The sequence below is a fragment of the Leptidea sinapis genome, chromosome 32, assembly GCF_905404315.1.
Source record: "Leptidea sinapis chromosome 32, ilLepSina1.1, whole genome shotgun sequence".
Lineage (NCBI taxonomy): Eukaryota > Metazoa > Arthropoda > Insecta > Lepidoptera > Pieridae > Leptidea > Leptidea sinapis.
In genome coordinates, this window is record NC_066296.1 from 11,315,083 (window position 1) to 11,339,617 (window position 24,535).

Sequence of the window (24,535 nt, forward strand, 5' to 3'; positions counted from 1 at the left end):
CCAAACTCACATCAGCGATTTCATTGAGCGCCTTGATGTACTCCTCGACTTGCGGCGCAGTCGCCAGCGGCAGCACCTGCCCCGGCGGCGGTCTCTTGCTGCAGTAGATCTGCCACTTCTTCGCCGCCGGCAGCCCCATCATCGCTTCCTTGTTCACGGCCGTCAGGTCCAGCTCTTCCTGTAACATAAAACCACAGTTCATCTATAGTCAAAGTCAAAAAAACTTTATTCAATTAGCCTTAAAATAAGCGCTTGTGAATCGTCAATATAAATAAATATTTCATTTAAAATACAAAATCTAACATATGTTCGGACAAAGTTGAGCTCATGAGAAGACAACGGCCACTCTTTTCAATCATATAGAGTATTTTACAATGACTGTAATATATATAACAAATTAGTTTAAGGTGCTGCATCCAATATATGAATCGTGTTCAAAGTTAAAAGTGTTTTATACTAATATAATAAAGTTTAAGTTTCTTTGTCTGTTTCAACGCCCTTATTTAGGGATCTCTAAATCTAATGAAACGTTACACATGAACTTTCATACAACGTTTGTCACTTTCGTCCGTAAATTAGCAACTATAGCAATTATTGTTATAAATAAATTTTGCTTATATCTTGGAAATAATATTAATAATAATATTGACACACTCTTACACAAATTTTCTTGCTCCAAACTAGGCATAGCCTGTACTATGAGTACAAGACGACGAATATATTAAATACAATATATTACATAAATAAAAATAAACATCCATGGCTCGGACAACATTCATATTCATCATGTAAATTATTGCATCTACCGGGATTCGAACCCGGGACATCTAGCTCAATAGGCAGGGTCACTAACCACTGGCCTATAGGGGTCGTGGATAGGTAACAGGAGTAACGATAGCATACAATTTATTGCTTCTCGTGTTGTAGCTATGAACTAATTGATCAGTGTATATCTGCTAATAAAGCAACGCTTGATCGCTGACGACATAACGGCTGACATCTATAGAGCGTACTTAGACTTTAATTACGTAAAACTTAGTTGAGTGTGATAAAACGCGAATTTGACTTATGCATTGGACTGTCTTAGCTTAAGCTCAACATAATTTCAGTTTACTATAATAACGAAATCAAAGATTATGCTAAGCTTACATTTAGCTAAGTTTTACGTAAGAAAAGTCTGAGCAAAGTCTAAATACGCTCTTAGATCTCAGCCTGAGTGTCAGTTTGTTGATCGACAAATTAGGACTTACGAAAAAAACATATACTTTCCGCACCTATATCAATTTATAATAATAAGACCCTCAGTGCTGATGATCACGTAGTGGACATTGTGAGTACATTTTGTGCACCCGTGGACACCAATAGTGACATAGGGTCAGTGATGCTCGTCCTCACCACCGGCCCCCCGCCCTGTTCAGCAGCGCACTACGAGTCCAAGTCCGCAGTAAGAGACGGGACGTTATCGCGAACCCACCACATTCACCTTGATTTAGGACTTCCGAATAGTCCGAAACTAGTCGGTACCCACACCCATAAAACGTGAGTCAAGCCGTATTAATAAAAAAGTGGATATGTAATTAATATAATAGTGCAATTTGCACTTAATTCCAAAAAGAGAAAAATAATTCCCATTCTAGCAGCCTGACATCTGAAATAGATACTCTCCTAATCATTAACCGTATTAAAGTCAGTACATCTGATATAATTCTAACAAATTACATCTCAGCAATAAAACTTTTCCGTGGCCAAGAGCCTTCACACAAATTGCGACACGTCGGTGCATTTTAGGATGAAGAATTCTTGCATCTAAATGTAGGTACATGGAATACCAAATGTAAGAACTGGAATCCAGCTCGAAGGACCATTGCCAAAAGTGGACGGAGGCGACAGTTTTTATACTTGCATTCATGTACCTTCTTAATTGCAGTCTCTGAAGGTCGAATGGTTCACTTGAGTGTACATCGACTTTTTAGGAACCATCTTATATTTAAAACGATTGCAGTACTTAAAATGTGTTTTCATCATTCGTCTATTATGTTTTCTTAAATTATCAAAAGTCAATTAAAATTTTAACAATACCACACATTCGTAAAGTTGCTTATATTGAGAAAAAATGCAAGAAACTTTTTTGGTAGTATTATTCAAAAATAAAATATTTTATAAAAATAAGGGATGGGACGAGCTGGACGTTCAGTTGATGATAACTGATACGCCTTACCCATTTCAATGCAGTGCCGCTCAGGATTCTTGAAAAACCCAAAAATTCTGAGCGGCACTACAATTGCGCTCGTCATCTTGAGACATAAGATGTTAAGTCTCACTTGCCCAGTAATTTCAATAGCTACAGCGCCCCTCACACCGAAACACAATAATGTTTACTCATAACTGCATCACGGCAGAAATAGGCGCCGGCTAGATTGTGGTACCCATTATCTAGCCGGCATCCTGTGCAAGGGAGCCTCCCACTGGTAAAGATAGAAAAATAACAAAATAATACATAATGTTATCAATAAATTAATAAGTATCAAGATATAGTGAAAACGAATCTAACACATAAACCTCTTAGAAAAATCGAACCAATTAAACATATTTTTGTTTTTTTAATGGCCTTACGTACGTACATGTATACCTACCACCTTTATACGTACCTTTTTTTCAACAGAAAAAAACACTAATGAATGTAGTAATAGCCCAAAATACTCTGCAACTTCGTATTGAGAGGAGCAGATGGAATATAGAGCTTGAAAACAAATAGAGGTAGTACCTGAGCACAACTGTTTCGTTCTTAGCAGTGAGACCGATACGCATTCACAATCGATTTATGTTGTCTCAGTAATGTATGGGCTCCCGAAAAAAAAATTATTAAATGAAATACGAAATGTAAATTTTACACTTTTAAGTTAAATCAATAGCGCTATCCTTATAACAGATTTTAAGACATAAGTACCACAAAATTCTATATTTTTTAATACAATAAGTTAATGAGTACATTGAATTAGATAAGCCCGCTTTGTTTTCATAATATTATAACATATTAAAGCATGTGAAATAAGGAATATTTATCTGAAGGAGTGAATTCACGTTTTTTCGAATGCAACCATGGCATAATGCAAATTATTCTGGGTTTACCATCTATTTCAGAGAATACATACCATCAATGTCAGGGACCGAGACTGAGGAGGATGACGTAGACAAATATATAAATATATCGTCTAATGAGTGACGTGATTGAGAGCATGGTCGTGATGAAGAAGAAACATTTGAACATTTTCCAGGGTCACTAGTAAACAATAACTTTACAATTTTCTGCATAAACAGATATCATTACTTAAGCATATTTATTGTGAAATGATCCGTCTGAAGACAGAAGTATTTTTTATGGTAAATCTTCAAACGGGAATCATGGAGGGGACATTATTTTGTTTAAGCTTGTAAGAAATATTGGCCATTAGCCAATACTACAGATTTTCAATGATATAATATATGTAATAAGAATAATAAAACATTTTCAGATTGTATTTATGTGGCATAGATACAGCTACATCTAAACATTCGCAGCTCACAACAAGCATTATCGCCCACAGAAGCCATCAGTAGTAATTGTGTAATCATTAACTTCATACAAGAACTAAAGGCTTATTAATCGCGTTTCTTTCTCTCGTTCATATAATTGCAAATTGTGGCACATTACAGAATGCATTAGATAAGCACTTTTCCCAGAGTTATGTTGGATTAAGTCATGATTTACTACTCTCACGAGAAATCGTTTAAAAACCAATGTAAACAGTCGAAGTGGAATGACGTGAGTATTATTCTTACGAATTGAATGAAAATAAAAAATTAAGAGTCAGTCGTCTGTATGATTGTCGTGTTTGTTTTTAAGGTAGTTTAATGACAAACAGAAATACATACCTATCACCTTTATATTATACAAATCATTACTATTAATAATATCAGTATAAGAAACAGTACGATTAAGATACAAGCGATTAAACGAATTTTATAATAATAATGACACCTTTTTACACAAATCTTGCCCCATACTAGGCATAGCCTGTGCTTTGGGTTGCAAGACAACGATATATATACTTAAACATACATAAATACAAATAAATTCGTAAACAAATATGCATTATTCATCATATAAATGTCTGCGCCTACCAGGATTCGAACCCGGGATCTCAGCAGTCAGGGTTACTAACAACTGGGCTATAGGGGTCGTGATAATGTCGACTTCGTATTGGAATATGATATACTCAATATAATATTACTAATTTTAACTATTCTTATTCTCGTTGAATATTAACGTTATCGTTCCTTTTACACAATAGAAATAAAATATTTTAAATCTCTACTAAATACCAAAATGTTAAATTAGCCTACTTAATATACTACAAACAACTGTTGTTCAGTAAGTAACACTGCGGGGACGTCCGCTCCCGAGTCCCGACCAATGACCGTTTGGAACTCAACTTAATGTCACACGATTGATGTCGATTTCATGACAGAGACAATGATTGTTAACACATATTTAATTCCCACTACATGTCAAGACACTACATGAATGTTTGTCTATTTCTATTTAACATTATGTATTGTGTCAAGATCCTAGTAATATTTAGTATTTGAATCATTCTAATCGGTTGAGGAACAAGTTAATTGAAGCACGCTTGTGTACCTTCAGTACCGAACTACGAAAAAATATTTTTAACAGGATTATTTTCGGTATTTGTGTATGATTCTAGCCCAGATGAAAGACCAACAGACCTTTAAATAAAAACTAACCCAGTTTAAACAAGTAATGTTAGCAGTTGGCACTAACGGTCAGCCAAGCGAAGCTTATATCCGAGCACTCGATATCCGTCGCGTCAATGAGAATGAATAAAATATACGCAAGTAAAAGGTGCTTATTTATTTTGAATTTATGGGTGAAACTAACATTTGATCGAGACGGGATAGAAATGGATAGAAACCTCAGTGACCAACAGTCTGTCTCCGTCCGATTTACTGTCTGAAGCGTTATATATAGCCGGTCTACAACAGAGCTCTTGAGCTGTGAGTGAGTTTAATTCGCAGGTAAATGAATAGTCTTTTTTTTATGATAATAAGGGACGAGACGATCAGGACGTTCAGCTGATGCTAATTGATACACCCTGCCCATTACAATGCAGTGCCGCTCAGGATTCTTGAAAAACTCAAAAATTCTGAGCGGCACTACAATTGCGCTCGTCACCTTGAGACATAAGATGTTCAGTCTCATTTGCCCAGTAATTTCACTAGCTACGGCGCCCTTCAGACTGAAACACAGTAATGCTTACACATTACTGCTTCACAGCAGAAATAGGCGCCGTTGTGGTACCCATAATCTAGCCGGCATCCTGTGCAAAGGAACCTCCCACTGGTCAACAACGGAAAAAAAATTGTTAAAAAAGGTATTTGTTAATAAGACAATAATTGTCTTATTAATTATTAAGGAATGATATCATATCAAATTCACTTTATTAAATGTAGATTATATTTATGAATGTCATAAGTTAACATTTTACCAGTTCGCAATGGGCTGAGCTTTAATGAGAATAAGTGGCAATAAATTAATTGCCACTCTTCTAAATAACATTCATAGCTTCATATTAATATAAGTATCAATTTCTTTTCTTACCAAATGTGCGTTAGAATTAAATTATTGATTTTTATTGTATTTATGGTTCACTATTTTGGAGATAATGGCCTACACATAAAAGATAAATCTTTATGCTGTCACGGGCTTTAGGTAGGACTATTTAAGATAAATATTTCCATTATACAATATATTAATGTAACTCTTAGATGCAGGTTTTTTCGTATTGCAATGTTGGTTTGTAACAATTTGCTATTAAAAAGAGCCAGGCGTTATATTTTTTTATACTTATACAATTTATTCAGGACGAAAAACATCAGGGCGAGCTACAAGTGACAAATACCTTTTGAGCTCCCAATATTTCGCCCCTATCTGATCATTAATTTTTTTTTACCCATCGCTCAAAGTCTACCTTATTTTGTACATTCTCGGTACATGATCATACCACTCCATTATTTAAGGCTGGGGACCAAACCTTGGGCCTTGATTAATCGAGCGGAGCTAGGTTACCTTTCTCGCACAAGATCGCCATAGTTTTAATTCAGAATGAGAAGCATTTTTAATTTATTACAAACATTTACAAAATAATTTTCTTAGTATTGGTAAACGGTCAATAATTTCTCAAAGAATTTTTATCTAGGTTTTATCTAGGCTATCTGATTAGCATGATGGCTCCAGCTGTAAGAGTTAGGGGCTACTTTGGTGATTTTTTTTCGCAATGTCTATTTAAGATATAAATGTTAAGAAAAAATGAATTTTCTTCTCATTTTCTGTAGATATACAAATATTTTTTGTAAAAATAAATGCTTTATATAAAACGTTAAGAAATGGTTTCAATTATGCGCTATTTTGGCTATTTGATATACTAACTATGATTTGATATGCAACATTTATTTGTAGGAATTATTCTGTCGCCACAATTAATTTATTCCGTTTCGTGACATCGATGGTATGTCAAGGCGATGCGGTAAACTGTCCGTCAATACGTAATCTATAGCTGTTTTGAGTCGGAGACCTTTGTCTAGAGTATAGCTCTTATCTGTACCTACATAATATATCTAGATCACCTCGGCGTGACTCATCTTGAGTTACCTTCCCGTTGAAGCTTAATACAGTGTGTTTATTTTTAAATTGGTGTGTTTGTTCAAGCTTCATCGGCAGCGCATGTAATAGGAATGATCACCTCTTAATAAGTGAGTCCCAGTGCTCATCCATTGCTGCCCCGCAAATAACCATTTGAGGTGAGGAAAAAAGGCAGCACTATTCAAACAACACGCGGTCATAATGACACGCTTTCATTCGTAAAAATAAATTTTTATCAGTCGCCCCAATTGGAAAAGGTTTTTTTTTTTTCTTATTTAGAGAAGAATCGATTGGAAACTTAACATTTTAAATACTATCCATAAGTATTTTCAAATTTAAGGGGAGGTTAAGAGACTTGCTTATTAGGCATTAAAAACAGCCACTCCATCCATATTGTCAGAAGTCAAGTGCGCCACGCTACCACAATACGTAGCTGGTTTTTGAAGAGAAAGAAAATACTCTAATCTTAAAATATTTCAGAAGCATAGGTCAGGATTGATAAAAATATTTTAAACACGGATCGTTCGAATGTAAGATGTTGGATTGTCTGAGTTTATTTAAATATAAAAACGATCTATAATAATTGTATTCAACTGATCAGTTATTGGTTGTGGAAGGTCGAAGAGGAGGGAAATAAACAACAGGAAAAGCGATTAATCTATCAAATATATTGTGATAAAGTGTTTCTGATTTAAAACAGGCAAAAATGGGACGAGATTGTAAATGAAGTACAGCAGTAACCAGTAGGAGGCTCCTTTGCACAGTATGCCGGCTAGCTTATGGGTACCACAACGGCACCTATTTCTGCCGTGAAGCAAAATGTGTAAGCATTACTGTGTTTCGGTCTGAACGGCGCCGTAGCTAGTGAAATTACTGGGCAATGAGACTTAACATCTTATGTCTCAAGGTGACGAGCGCAGTTATAGTGGCCCTCAGAATTTTTGGGGTTTTTCAATAATCCTGAGCGGCACTGCATTGTAATGGGCAGGGCGTATCAATTACCATCTGTTGAACGTCCTGCTCGTCTCATCCCTTATTTATATAAAAAAGTCTATAAGATAATAACGCCAAACATTAGTCATGTACTCTGTCTTCGCAAACACTTATCTGTAAATATTGCAGGACATAAAAGGTTCTTTGGAATAGTTCGTCATGAAATGTTTATAGAAGACGCACAGGAAGTCAACACCAGCTAATTGGTTGAAATAAGCCGGCGGGGATTCTTTAACGTGTTCATTTATCTATTTGAACAAATTACTTTGCCATAAATAAAATTAGTAAATCTAACATTGGGCGGTTGTTCAACCAATAACATAATTTATTAACCATAAAGCTTAGCGCCGCAACAAGATTGAACCACTTGGCCCCATTAATGAGAAAGCGAGCTGTCGACATCCAATTAACGCCAATAATATATTTATATCGATTCTCATCCGATTTTTGGACCGTTTTTTAGTGTGAGTATTCTCATAAAGATATACTTTTTAGTTTTGTATTGAGTGTCCTCATATTTCAATATGAATAAGAATTTCCACTTTTTGGAAATTATTCGTGTGGGCTGCATTTAATTAGTAATCTTGTTCAAATGTATAAACTCTCTTACATTAAATAAGTAGGTAAACTCCTTTACAAGTAAATGGTTGTTTCATTAAATAATCCCCAATATCACATTGTGAATTTTATGGAATTCCGCAAAGAACGCCTTGATTCGATTATTACATTAAACAATTTGTCATTCTTTTTTGCAAGTAACTGCGTCCGCGCACCCGAATATCCCCGTCACTCTTTAGCCATCCTGAGATTAAAGTGATACTACTAAGAATCTTCAGAAACCAATTCCTTAATGATTATGTCATTCGCCACATAAAAAGTATTCTGCCTATCCACTATTGTTCCCATAGTCTGCTTCTGGTCGGGAAGTTCGGATGCATGTGCTGCTCGATTTCAGGCAAGACCACGTTAAATGTTTCTTTCAGCATTTGCAACTGCAAGTGCGCTTGTTGAGGTTGTCGTCTTGCTGTTTGATGCAACAACACACTTTAACCTGCATCTGCACTTATCAAAGGGGAAGTTAGCTATCAGAGGACATAAATTCCCTCGGACACTGCGACCCACCTGGTTCGTCGGTTATTGGGTCCTTTGCCCATCCATTATTAAAGTTATTTAGTATCTTTCTCAGCCCAATCATTTTTATTCAGGATGGTTTATTGAGAAGGGCGGTGATGGCCAAGTCGGAAACTACGAGACTCAGAGAAAAGTCGTGAAAGAAGTCTTGCCTTCGATTTATAAGAAACCAATAACTGCATGTTTAATTTTTAAAATTTGTTGAACTTTTGACGGAATTCGACCCGAATGATTTTTCAAATAAATTACTCCCTGTATTATTGAACCAATGGACTCTTTTCTTTTCTTCTTTGGAAAGATATATGATACTGTATAGCCGAGAATAAAGCCCTTTAGAGAAGACATTCTGATTAACTTTGTTAGAACTAACCTTACATGATTACGTATACAATCCGTCCAACAGGCTGCCACAAGCTAGCATACAATTTTAATCACTACCGTTACGTTAGCTACTATTATTTATTCTGTGCTACCGTCTCGTTTCAACTATCGAAATTCCGCTTTTAGCCATTCAGTTTCCCTTCGTTGAAAATGTATACATTAATTAAGAGAAACATTAATAACTAGCTGGTGTATTGGCAATCAGTGTCCAGCGCAGGGCCCGGCCGGAGAAAGTCTCGACAATGTAGCAGCGGGCTATTGATTGACTCGAATGGCTTCATGCTGAGCTGTCGCTGCCTCTTGTTGATTGATGGAACGTTCGCGACTCGTGTTGCTTTGTTCAACAGTTGTACTATAACTTGCTGCATTACTATCATATGCATTAACCATGACGGTCTAGTTTTCAATAATAGGTGCTCAAATTACATACATAAATACAATCACAACTTTTGTCACAATCTTCGCCTTGTTTCTTCTATTAGCACCTATCTATTCATAGATCCTATCATAAAAGCTTTTTTTCATGACATTAAGAGACAAGACGAGCAGCTGATAGTAATTGAAACGCCCTGCCCACAATGTAGTGCTGCTCAGGATTCTTGAAATATCCAAAAATTCTGAGCGGGGTTACAACTGCGCTCGTCACCTTTAGACAGAAGATGTCAAGTCTCATTTGCCCAGTAATTTCACTAGCTACGGCGCCCTTCGGACCGAAGTGGTTGGAACCGTTGTGGTACCCATAATGTAGCCGGCATCCTGTGCAAAGGAGCCACTGCTAATGTGTTATTTGGTACTCTTGGCTTGGCCCTTTTCAATAGATCCGCGTTCTGATCGTAGACTGTACGCTTAGATACTTAGTCGTGTGTACTTAATGCTTTCTTGTCATTTTAGTCTGTAAGTTGATCGATTTCTTTATCAACTTCAATTCAAAAATATATTAATAATTTACTATATCAGTTTTAAAATTCTTCGCATATACCTGCATACACATTTAAAAAAACATATAAATACCTGAATAAATAATTTCGTATCGTATTAGCTCATCTATGTAATGTAAAACCAGTAGTATCACGCGATCAACAAATCCATCATTGATTATAGCGCAGAGAAAGTACCACGCGACCACAACCTGTGACGTAACGTCATCGATAATCACTCGGTAATCGAGTTCGACATAATCCACACCGATTATGCATTCAGATTTATTCGATTATTCTGATACCGCTGGGACCACTTTCTTTCAAGTTATCTATTCTATCAAATAATATTTAAGAGTATGTAGGTACACGATTTTGAATCTTATCACTACATCAATAAACTATATATTCACTCGTTAATTGAAATGTGCTGAGAAAATCCACTTTTATTGATTTCTTGCTAAGGCCGGCTACTTCATCCGCTTTGATATGGTTTTTCTTTCTCGTGGGAAATAATCAAAATCGTAGGTTCTACTTACTTATGCTTAGTAACTATAGCTTTTTATCTACACACGGCATACATTTTTTTATGAAAATAATGGACGAGACGATCAGGACGTACAGTTGATGGTAATTGATACGCCGTGCCCATAAAAATGTAGTGCCACTCAGGATTCTTGAAAAACATAAGAATTCTGAGCGGCAATACAATTGCGCTCGTCACCTTGAGACATAAAGGCGTTAAGTCTCATTTGCCCAGTAGTTTCACTAGCTACGGCACCCTTCAGACGAAACACAATAAAGCTTACACATTACTGCTTCATTGCTGAGAAAGGCGACGTTACGGTTCTCATAATCTAGCCGGCATCCTTTACAAAGCAGCCTCCCACTGGTAAATACTGGTACATACGTTTTGTGATGCTGTAATGGTATCTAAGGCTGACATCTGTAGAGCGTACTTAGACTCTGCTCAGACTTTACTTACGTAAAACTTAGCTGAGTGTGATGAAACGCGAACTTGACTTTAGCATTGGGCTATATTAGCTAAAGCTCAGTATAATTAAATTTGTCAAATGACCATAAAAACATAATCAAAGATTATGTTAAGTCTACACCCAGCTATGTTTTAAGGAAAGGCTGAGTGCTACTAGTCCGAGCCTTAATTTTGGAAGCGGTCCGTCTCAAGAGCTTAAACACTGAAAAATGCTCTTTGTTCAATTTTTTTTTTAAATTCAATGTTAGAATATGTCTGTATGACTTAACAAAAGTTCCAAATCTACCACATTCATACAATGTACCACAGAATATGTCTGAGACCTGATAAAACGATGGCAAGAAATTTAGCCGGCCTATTTTTACACGCTTTTTATTACCTGTATGTATGTTTGTTTGTAACCGACTCATTTGGGCGTGATTTTGACCCACTTTAAACGGCCAGATTTCGTTCAAACTTCGTAGATTTATCGAGGACCAATGACAATAAATTAATTTAATAAAATTATTCCATTTTTCAATTTGCAAAATAAGATTTTTGTTAATTTATATGATTGATGTTTAATATTGATGTTCATTTTAAAATTTCAATCATTATCTTTTCAACCAAAGCGTGTTTTTAGTTTTTTCAAACTATTATTATTGAGCAAACTATTATATTTTGCATCGCATTAAATATTTATGACGTTCACCACCCAAACGATTTTAAGCGATTCTTTTAAATTTCATAACACATATAGCTGGCACTTTTCGGTGATCCTGTTGTAGAATCATTTACTGGTCGAGTAGTTGCATTTCCTGGGAGAGTTTTTTTCCGCCGCTTCTTCTCTCTGAGAGCGCCATTTATTTCCGAAGCGTTAGTATTATCTAGTATATTAGAAATGACATGAAAAAGAATTCTAAAAGAATCAATTTTGAGAAAATCAATGCCTTTTATGCCTTTAATAAGTTTATGTTATTACTTGTTATAAATATTAAATATTATATGTTAAATTGGTCCAAAAGTTTATAAATATAGTCTCATAACGTCTGATTATTATGTAGCAATAAAAGTTAAATAATCTCAAATTAGCCAAGTAAATAAAAATAAGTCGCCAATTCAGAATACTGGCGACAGATTACATCGATATTAATTGAATAGATTTCAGTTTAATGATCTCGTAATAATAAAACATAATATTTATTATACAATTAGCTGATAATTGAAGTGTTAATATAATTTCACGATGCTCGCAGATCTCCATAACCGGTTGTGATTGGAACTTGATTGGCGCTTTCCTTAAGAGGATCAGTAGTCATCAGAGAAATTATATGTTTTAAAGAAAAATAATATTTAGTTTTTTAAAACGCATAAAAGGCATTTATTTTCTCAAAATTGATTCCTTTAGAATTATTTTTGATGTCATTTCTAATATACTAGATACTACTACCGCTTCGGAAACAAATGGCGCTCTGTGAGAGAGGAAGCGGCGCAAACTCTTTTTACTTTTAAATTATGTGTTTCAATGATTGAATTCGGCATTTTAACGTATATTCTAAAAAGTATACAAGTCTCTTTTAATTTTTTTTATCATAATCCCCAGCTGATGTCTCCTTGAGACATCAGCTGTTAAGTCTCGTTTGCCCAGTAATTTCACAGGCTACAGCGCCCTTCAGACCGAAACAAAATAATGCTTACACATTACTGCTAAACGGCAAAAATAGGCAACGTTGTGGCAGTCATAATCTAGCCGGCAACATGTGCAAAGGAGCCTCCCACTGGTATTTTCATTTTCATGTTTTTATATAGTAAAATAAATTGTAAAATATCGTCAATTAGCTTAAGAGGAAACTATATAATAATTTAGTCAAATTTCCAAAAAAAATATTGAAGTAGAAAATCGTTATTTTGCGGAAATCCATAATTATCATTTGAGTCGTGCCAGAGTTTGGTGAGTCAACATCTCCTGAGGATGCCTCGTGTAGAGGCGAAACACGTGTCGAATTGTTTGGAGACGAATATTGGCGGAATTTACACTCAAGAAAACTCAAAACATTTGGATAAAATTTCCAATACTTACTTTTATAGGTGCTGGATGCCGAGTGCAATGGAGTGAATGACATAACAAAGATAATCTACAGCACGTTTCTACGCGTAACGATTCTCTTATCACATGTCTCACAACATTGTTTAGATATCTCCAAACAACTACTGGTTTTAACCAAAAGAATGCTCATGACTTTCTGTTAGGAGAAAAGATTTTAATCAAATTTTAGATAAAGCTCACTCAATTTTTTTACCAGTGTGAGGCTCCTTTGCACTGGATGCCGACTAAATTATGGGAACCAATACGACGCCTATTTCTGCCGTGAAGCATTCATGTGTAAGCATTACTGTGTTTCGATCTGAAGGGTGCCGTAGCTAGTGAAGTTACTGGGCAAATGCCACTTGACATCTTATGTCTCAAGGTGACGAACGCTTAACGAACGGTTTGGACGTATCAATTACGATCAGCTGAACATCCTGCTCATCTTCTCCCTTATTTTCATTAAATAAACACTTCTATTGCCAATCCTCGATATCGCGTGGTCACGTCCTAGCCCATGCGTATGCTCATGCGAAATCGAATAATATAAATGAACAAATTTCTATGCCCTATATGATGAACAGTGACCAATCTGGATAGGGTAAACGTCTAGACAAAAGTAAATTAAGGATGAACCATAGATTAAGGTTTGACAGAAATTCTTGCTATATATATTTTACGATTTGGCTGAATAGGATATTAAAAAAGAAACTTAGTTTCCTCATAAAACACGTCTTGCAACGTCTTGAATATTCATATCAAAATGAGTGTACTCACCACGAGCTCAGCGAATTTGGCATCCAGTTCTTCGGGAGGCGGCATGGGGTGTGTGGGGGTGACCGCGTGGAGGGCAAGACCCCCCTCGCCCCCCACCACGCAGTACGTGATCTCCGGAGGCTCGTCATTCTGAAAACAATGATCACGTCAACGCGTTATCCATAAAGTCATGTAAAATCGAATGGGCTATAGGGTGCTCGAGATCTATTACCAAAATCGAAAGCCGAATCCGTCCGAAACGAAAGAACGACGAACATCGAAAAAAATCCTATTACCAAAGTTTTTCGGATCCGAACAGTGCGGACGGATTCCGTTATGGAACTATAAACACAACCATAAAAAGTGAAGTCGTAGTTACGATCATAATAATTTCAAACAACGAAAAAGTAAATTATGTCAAATGTATTTGGGAATAAGGTAAACGAAAGACAAAATGTCTATGCGGAGTTCGTATGGATGTTGGGATCCGATACACTTTCGTAATAGGAAAATGTATGATCCATTAACCGAAACTTCGTAATTCGATTTTGGTAATAAGGCTTCTGTTACTAAGTAATTACACCGCGTCACGTCGGTAAAAGTTCAAAGTTGACGCTTCATCTCATTAGAGTTACCCTGCACCCCACACGACTCGGTCAGTCACTATTATTTACATGAAGTTGTATTGATATATATGCCAAAGACTACTACGGATTTAATAGTACCTACGCGCGACAAAAAAGTCTTAACAGATTTAACAAGGTCGAACGCAAAGCGGCCCTGTTAAAGCCACACTTGCCTCGGTAAAGGTTTAATGCGAGTGAAAGCCAAAAATGTCCGGACACAGATCCGCAATCATCGTCTGCCTTCAACCATCTGCTTCAGTTCTATCCAACTTTTATCTTGTTCTTTCCCAACAGATGTCTTCTATATCATATTGGGTTCCCTCTGGATTCCACTGAATAGCTAACGTCTAATGTAATTTACCTTTCCCAAAGGTGCCTTATGCACCCATAATTTTGTCAACATCTTCTCCATAACTCTCTGTTTGTGGTTCTACCTGGCCAATTAAAAAATCGTTCGAGGGCAGCTTCTTATAAAAACTTGGGTGTAACTGATGAAATTATTGTTGTTACTTTTCAATTTTTTTAATCACCAAGAAATACAGCTTCATCTGTTAGTTTGATCGCCAACAATTGGGGACAGTTGTGCAAAAACTCTCTAAGCATTTCTTATCGTTTGTGCCAGGTCGTCTCCAGTCGATGGGCGCGATTAAATGTATGTATGTAGAATTTAAGGTTACATAAAAGATAATCTTTTTGGTAAATAATGGGAGAGTTAGCATGTGTGTGACCTTCGGGGTCAACTATGGGTAATCACCGCCGCTCAAATAATTTCTTGTTCTAGATAAGTTAATCGTGAGCTGTCGGCTTCTGAGTCTTACGTACTTCTAACTTATCTATTAAGTACTACATACATCTGCGGCTTAGCTTAAAAAGCTAACTTATCTGAATCTTAAGAGCGGTTATGTCTTATTATCCTGTTTTTTAAACTACATGTTGATTAACATAAACAATTTGAGGGAGATTATATCTTTACGGTTCTCGAATAAGGGAGGCTTGAGATAACAAAAACTAGAACAAAAGAGTAAATTATCAGAAGGACTCGTTAAGCCAATCTAATAACCTGGCTGTGCCAGCAGTAATGGAACACAAATTTTGAGCAACAATGCAATTGTTTTGTACACATTGAATATTTTAACATCAAAAAATAGATTTTGATTGCAATTCGCCAAATTTAGCAATGATTTTTTTATAAACAGGCTTAATAGTTAGTCATAAATATATTTTATTGCTTAACCTGTTAATTTTTTTTAAATTATACCTACGACTCATAAAGTAGGAAAATATGTATTATACCTACTTATGACATTACGTCCTCTTATTGGCATATTTTTCATTGCACATGAAACATTTATTTAATCTACATGGCGGCCATTTTGAATTCGCCATATTGGATTTCAATATTTGTTGTTATAACGGCAATAGTTAAATTTAGAGCACGCTGAAAAGCAGAAGGAGGAACAGCGGACAGTAGAGTCTTAGTAAAAGGCTCACCGTTGATAACTTTACACTACGAAACTATAAAAAAAAACAATCGCTCAATTATCAGAGAAATTATACATTGAGCCATAAATAACTCATACAATGCACCGGGAATATAAATCACATTATTTTCCTCAAATGGCTCGGTCGCCATGTTTATAAAGGTTGAATTCATACTTAATTATTCATGCTGAATGTATCCCATTTCGGATATAATTGATTGATCAATTTTTATTCAACAACAAATGTCCCTACAGATTCGAAATTTTTCCCAACAGGATATTTCTAACTACTTTGGATTGGTTGATATAAGACCATTCTTGAATCCTAACTTTTTGTGTGATTTGCGTATTCCCCTGATTAGTATGAAGATATTTCCATATACCAATTTACCAGTGGGAGGCTCCTTTGCACAGGAAGTCGGCTATTATGGGTACCACACCGGCGCCTATTTCTGCCGTGAAGCAGTAATGTGTAAGTATTATTGTGTTTCGGTCTGTAGGGCGCCGTAGCTAGTGAAATTACTGGGCAAATGAGACTAAACATCTTATGTCTCAGGGTGACGAGCGCAATTGTAGTGCCGCTCAGAGTTTTTGGGTTTTTCAAGAATCCTGAGCGGCACTGCATTGTAATGGGCAGGGCGTATCAATTACCATCAGTTGAACGTTCTTCTCGTCCCGTATCGGCATAAAAAAAACCTATAGATTTACATTTGTACCCACATTAGCACGTATGTAATAGGCAGGCAACTTTCAAATATTCCTGTGGTGTTGGTAAAGACCATCGTCAGCTGTAATCATTTTCTATATTACGCTCTTTTGTCGTCATATTCCATAAAAAAGTAAATAAATCCATTCTTTGGATTTGTTTACTAGTTATAGGATAAGCTATAAAGAAAATGCAGTATAATGTCGTGACTAATGCAAAAGAAAAGATTAGAAAATTATAATAATTTAAAACAAAGAAAAAAATTAAAGTTGACTTTCTTGTATATTCTTCTCAGGAGCTCAACTTTAACATAAAAGAAATATTTATAGTGACAATTTAAAAGCGCTTAGTTTAAGTCTAATTGAATAAAGTTTATTTGACTTTGACTTTAATAGTAATTATGATAATTTAAAATTCTGCTTTTTTATCAGCTGATCGAAATGCATTATGTTAAAGTGCCAACCCCAGTGTTAATTAGTTCAAACATTACTACTCCGAGGTGTATAGCACGCGTATCAGTGAGAAATGCGCGTGAGTCAACTGGAGGTAGGGTAGGGCTGCCACCGACAACACGAATGATGCTATTCATTGTTATAATAGGGTTATCGAAGCAGACTAAATGTCTAAATTTTGGTGACAAAATACAAGTAGTTTCTTCTCCCTCAGAGCGCCATTTGTTTCCGAAGCGGTGGTAGTAATTGAACTGATATCAAAAAAAATCTAAAGGAATAAATTTTGAGAAAATAAGTGTCTTTTATGACTTTAAATTGAATATTAGCTGTTCGCGTGGGTATTTCAACGTGTTACCATTTATTTAAAGTGTTGATGAAAAATTAATCGTCTAAGCCCTTGCTTTTACTTTTTTTGTACTTTTTCCGGGATCAATAGTAGCGTTTAGTATTCCAGACTATAATCTATCTCTGTGCCTTTTTAATAAATGTTTCAACTAAATTTCGTTGTGATCCGTTAAGCGGTTTTGGCGTGATTAAATAACAAACAAGCGCACATACAAACTTTCCATTTACAATATTCATAGTGATTGTAATTTAATCTGTCAATAACAACATGTTCACTATGAAAGTACTCCAATACAGAATACAGATTTTACTTTCGCAATGAATTTGTTAATGATAATAAAAAAAATACAATAATAACGCGACTTAAGCTTTTCTGCTAGACAAAAATTATATACATAACTAATCTCTATAGTAGTTATTGGATTAAGTTATATTCATCAGATTGTGGTAGAGGATAGTTTATGATCGATGCCAAGGAAAGCAAACACATTTCTCATATGAACCGTTGTAATGTAACAAACAAAGTAATCAACTATGACAAAAACAAACAATAGTATTTATTGAACGATATCAACGTAAACACAGACAAGTGTCTTGTATTATACAATTAATATCTTTAATTGTAGTAAACATATTTTATATTTATATAAATGTAATAGTTATAAATATAATATGGAATTTTACTTGTAATTCTTAATTAGTTTTAGTAACTTAGAGACGTAATTTCATTATTCAGTTCTACTATTTTTATGATAATAAGGGACGAGACAAGCAGGACGTTCAGCTGATGGTAATTGATACGCCCTGTCAATTCCAATGCAAAAAAAAACACATAAATTATGAGCGGCACTGCAATTGCACATCTTGAGACATAGATGCTAAGTCTCGTTTGCCCAGTAATTTCACTAGCTACGGCCCTTCAGACCGAAACACAATAATACTTACATATTACTGCTTGACGGCAGAAAAAGGCGCCGTTGTGGTACCCATAATGTAGCCGGCATCCTGTACAAAGCACTGCTAAATATATATAAAAGATTATTGTAAAGTTATAATTCATTTTTATTTTTATACGCTTTATATTTATTTTATTTATAATAAAGTTATTCTATTTTCAATTTACAACATAAAATTTTTGTTAATTTTTATAATTTACATCGATCGTCGCTATAAGGCAGGAATTGATATTAATTTTAAAATAATTTTTCTAATTTTTAGTTCGGTTTTCTATAAAAAAGCGTGTTTTTTAGTTATTTTAAAAACTATTTATTAAAATACTTAATTTATGACACTTAATAACGACATTCGGCAAAAAATGAACTATTAATAAAACATCAAATTATCTGTTTATAATTTAAAAAGCTGAACAGCTGCTGCCCTAATAGCTTCACCAGTTACATCCACAAACAATCGCTGACTCGGTAAATGAATTTGTCTCTAAAATAAACTCGCAACCCTCCTCTAGAATACATCGAATCATTCATGGTTGATGTCATACGCTGTAGCGATGAACTACAATTATCTTCCGAACCGTACATTTAACGACAAAGGCATAAAAAAGGCATTTATTTTTTCAAAATTGATTCCTTTAGAATTATTTTTCATGTCATTTCTAATATACTAGATACTACTACCGTTTCGGAAATAAATGGCGCTCTGAGACAGAAGAAGCGACTCAAGAAGCTCTCCCAGCATTCTTTTTAAAGAAATATACAATATTGTATTGCTATAAAATAATCATAGTCTAGTCCCAGGCTGTCCGATCACTTAGATATTCAGCTGTGGAGTAATAGGATTAACGACAGAGCCATTACCAATAAAACAATTAAATTTTGAACACTCAAAAGTAGCTTTATGCTATTCCATTCTATGCTCTATCTGTCTGCCAAATTTCAGTGATATCAGATTCAGCCATTTTGGCGTAATTATGAGTAACAAACATACGAACTTACACATTTATAATATTAGTATAAATTTGGATCTGAACTCGGATTATTACGTTTTTAGCGCGAAACATCAAATCGAGACGCGGTTTAAAGTAATAATTATAATGAAATTTTAATTTTACATTGAATATTCCAGAGATAGTAACAGCATCCTTCTTCTTTCAAACTTTACGTTTTCACTTGTGTGGAAAGCCTTCATTGGCTGCCCATATTTACGATATATTTCTTTAGCCACCCGAGAATCGATTGGTTTGTATGCCTTGTATGACATACGTGCATCGTTCTAGCCACGACATTGACCAACAAAGTAAAGTAGATTAAAAATGTGATTTTTATAACTTTTTTTTAATTTTAGGCTTATCAATGATACAGTAAACTCATGACAAACAAAAGCAATTAAATCAACAACTTCAATTATTTATTTCTTCTGAAGCATGAATGTCACCTAATTGATGATGACCATAACCTCTAGAAACATCAGACTTATCACATAAGAATTTCTGACATACAAAATAATATACTTAAGTACAAGTATTTAAAGGTATTGTATCAACAGTTTGTACGTATAAGCATTGTATACGATTTGTATCATCAACTTAATATTACTTGTAATGAAAATTAAAGTCTTCAAGATTTTGTATCGACAATATTTTTAATTTTTTATCTAATATCAAAGACTGCATAAACAGCATTTTTGCTAGCAAAATAAAGAGAGGCAGCCCTACAGAGCGACCAGAAGTATTTTTGTCGATGACTTCACCGTTATTGAATCGGGTTTCCTTCTTGGACTTAGGGTTATGCGACACTGATTAATAATTTTATTATATATTTCTTCCTCTATGATATATATATTTATTTATACAATGAGGTGCAAGTGAACTTTGGGTTCAGTTGATGGTGGGTGGTGGCTTTTTACGGAGGATTTCTCACCTAGCAATGCATACGGGAATTTTCCGACAAATTATACCTGAAAGATCAGAAAGTAATTAATAAATACTAAATAATTTTGTTATGTTTCAAAGTGATAAACCTCACTTCTGGGATTAATTACACCAATAAAATTTGAAAACAAAATTTATTAACGATGCGAGACTCGAACCCGCGACCTCTCGCGGTCCATCGTTCCGCGTTCTCGCACGGAACGTTAGAAAGTATACTGTCAAGCTTATCTTCAAAAACCTAAAATACATTTTATACATTAATATTCGTTTATTTCATACGCTTTAACCCTAAAAATATCAACATGAAATATTACACCCTGTTGTCTGGTACAGAAAGGAGGGTGAGATTTTCTTTCTATATCTATATTCGAAGCGACCATGTCTTTGGAGACACAACGGCCGGTTGCAAAACGCGATACTGATTAAACTGATACATTTAGAATAGGAATTGGAAATTTAAATAGTCTTTTCAAGTATTTTGTTAACAGTAACCGCGAGATTCAGTATTTCCATGACAATATTTGAACGCCACTGTAGTTTCATACAACAGCAAGTACTACACGGCAGTAAGACATAGAATAGTATCAATTTATAAACAAAGGATTCTTAATTACCAACGGAACTTCTGTAGCGTTTACTAATATGCTAGTATCGCACTGAGTTAAAACTTAGTATCGCGCAGCACGAATTATGAGGTAATAAATATTGTAATTGATAGAGATTTAATCCACGATTATAATGCTACCACTCTTATTACAAGATAATGCACCGTTCCAGAGAAAAAAACATTAAATATTTACGGGGAAGAATGAAAGGGAAACTACCAACAATTCGTTTCTGGCTGTTTAATTGATAAAAAGATGCAAAAAAATTGTTCCGATTTCTACCTATAATGAGTTATTCATCACGCTCGCTTGGCCAATATATCCACTATTAACTACCATCAATTGGACCCGATCTAGTGACATAAAAGCGTTATTACCTTATTATTGGTTCGCCGTCTCTTCTGGGTATTCGTCCACTTGTACCAGGACAACATAACACGCGTGTATCAGAGAGACGCGGACGCGTTCACACTACCGCGTGGCCGACGCACGAGTCACGGCCGATGTAATTACTTTAGCATCTATCTACTTAACCCTAATTAAGCGTGCACTTGTTCTGATAATGTCAACTGTCCCTTAAAATATACCAATATTTATCGACATAGCATCTATATATTGGTATTTGACATTGACGGGACATATTTTTTTTGTGTCAATATCATAAAAATATTTCTTAACCTTTATAAATTCGTTGAAGGCCGTAATCAAACTGCATAGCCGGTATTATTATACATATTAAAATGAGCAATTTAACATAATATATACATTTTTGTATCTAATTTTATTGTATCTCATAATCAGCTCTAAAATTAATACTAGACGGGACTTTTTGGGCACAACAATCTTACTAGCTAGGTCTTACCTCTGGGAAAACACCCAGGTCCTATAAATAATGATCAGATTTTCTAACACAATTGAATGCTAATTTCCATATCCATCATTACATGAATTATTATAGTGTATAATACTTAATTTGAATTAAAAACGCAAATTCTGCTTGTGGTGCCAGGTCGACATGCAAATACTAATTATGACAGAAACTCGACCATCATGTTCACGAAGCATCCTTACACAATGAATTCAAGCTCTAAAGGTTGATGCATCCAATATACGATAATTTATATTTATACAGTTTATTCTTGATTACTTTTTATGAAATAATTTATATTATTTAAACACGCCTCATATGTTGGATGCAGCACCTTACAAACTAATTTGTTTTGTATATTACAGCCATTGTGCAATGCTCTATTTGAGTGAAAAGAGTGGCTGTTGAGTTTCTCGTATGTTCTTCTCACGACCTCTATTTTTTACGAACATACAGTAAATTCAGTAATAAAGAAATATTTGTAGTGACGAACAAATTAATTTTAAGTTATAGATACTTACTAAGTTGATGTAATTATCACTATACTAGAAAACTATAGAAATCATAAGTAATCGTAATAAAAATCGTCAATTTATAACTTTCATTTATACGGTAGAGGCAAGGAGAATCATCTCTTATAGAAGAAAAGTTGAAAGTGTCCAGCTTATGTAGTAAATAACAGTTCAAAAAGCATCCACAATAGTAGTATGAAGTATGGTGAATGTAAACGAATTAAAGCATGCCAAGTTTAAAAAAATTAATAGTATTGTCGACTAAAGTAGTAAAATAGTGAAAATTTCAACAACTCACGTTGTACAAAATAATGTAGTAAATATTACCTAATTATTATAGGGAAACGTGCACCTAGAGTGATTAGTATTATTTTATATTTGACACTTCTTTTAAGATCTACCCTGATGCGACGATTTGTTCCCGTTTCGCCCCGCAAAGTTTCGCCCCACACAAAAAATTTTTGTTTCGCCCCAGATTTTATTCCTGTTTCGTCTCGAAAATAAGAATAATGCATAATTTATTAAATTATTCTTGTTTCGCCCCTCTATTTGTTTCTTATTCGCCCCGGGTAGTAATTTATGAGTTTTACAACATGTTTTGTACGGACAGCATACAAAATATTTTAAAAATCATATTTTTGACGATACATATTATTAATGAACTCAACAAGTTAGTATTCAATACCAGAAATCAATTAATGGAAACAGGAGCCTTTTAAATAATTAAAACTTTACTTATTCAAATTGTTATAATAATTGGTTTAAAAACTCAATATCTCACCTTCACTTGGACTTCTGAATCAAGATAATTTTACTATGTACTTGGTCCGTTTATGATATTTTTGTGCCAAGTTTTATCGTTATACTTTTGAGACAACCTAAGACAGCTGTGCCGCATTCTGCAAGAACATAATATCCTGTAATAGGTTTATGAACACATTTCATGCCATCGTTTGGTGTTGGTTATACTATTGCTCTTATATATATCTAGAATATTGTTGTAATTCACATTTTTTTCTGGCTATACAAAAGTAACATTTTAAAAAGTGGGACGAAACAGGAATAAAAATCAACGTGGGACGAAACAGGAATGTGGGACAAAAACCCTGGGCGAAACAGGAACAAATCGCTGCAACTGTAGCGCCACCCTAATTTAATGCATTTTGACGGTCACTTTTTCATATACACAGATGATTCTCCGAACCTCTACCCTCCATACTTTCATTGATGCGTCATATACATACTACCCTATGTTTAAGGTTCCGTTCGGCTGAGTGAAAGAATTCGGAACCATTTTAGGATTACTCATGTGTACGCCTGTCTCTATATTATCTGTAACGGTCATGTAAAAGTACATCTAATTTGAAGCCAATCCCCCCAGTATGCTATTTATTTATTTATTTATTGGTAATCAACAGCGTTACAGTAAACGTTAATAAACAATAATATATAACATAGTTCTTAAGGCCATTATAGATTACTCATATTGACAATATTATTTTACAATAGTTTTACAACAATAAATATTACAGAACAACTGCCTCTTGTGTTTCTTATTTACTGTGTGTATGTTTGTGTGTTGGTGTGAAAGCGTATGTGTGTGGGTGTGAAAGGGTATGTGTGTGGTTAGTAGATAACAATATGTATATATTTTAAACAAATGAGTAAGGCACTGCTTTAGACTGGTTTAATAATTTCACGCTTTAATTTATCCTTTTCTAACATGAAGATATCTAGAATATTATTATTATTATTGTAATTATTTTGAATTATGCAAATAATCGAGTTTTTATAATAGTTCGTTTTGGTACGTGGTGCAACCAGGAGTTTCGTATGACGTGTTCTATATTGTGGTACATTAAACGATAGGGCACTTAATAATTCAGAACAGTTTGTATTGCCTGACAATAAAGAATGTAGAAACATTACATCTTGTTGGTTTCGGCGGAGTTCCAGTGGGTCTATATTAAAAAATCTACATGCTTCATCGTATGACATATAGGGATGATATGCTTTGTAACATATTTTAGGATTTTTTTTGTATGGTTTCAATTTTTTGTATGTAAGTTGTATAGTGTGGAGACCAGATATTGGATGCATATTCTAGTAGACTTCT

The 24,535-nt window shown here is 34.7% G+C and overlaps 1 protein-coding gene across 3 annotated transcripts in view; it reads right to left on the reverse strand.

Annotated features, from left to right (window-relative positions):
* LOC126974260 (disheveled-associated activator of morphogenesis 1) overlaps nucleotides 1-24,535 on the reverse strand; it is a 164,624-nt gene that overhangs the window by 25,610 nt on the left and 114,479 nt on the right. For 2 of the 3 annotated variants that reach the window (XM_050821713.1, XM_050821711.1), the window contains 2 exons: nucleotides 13,959-14,087; nucleotides 11-178 (listed from right to left, as the gene is read on the reverse strand). In XM_050821713.1, coding sequence (XP_050677670.1) covers nucleotides 11-178; nucleotides 13,959-14,087 — 297 coding nt within the window. Of the gene's footprint in view, nucleotides 1-10; nucleotides 179-13,958; nucleotides 14,088-21,416; nucleotides 21,568-24,535 lie in introns of those variants that run through there. The other variant, XM_050821712.1, reaches the window with a different exon arrangement.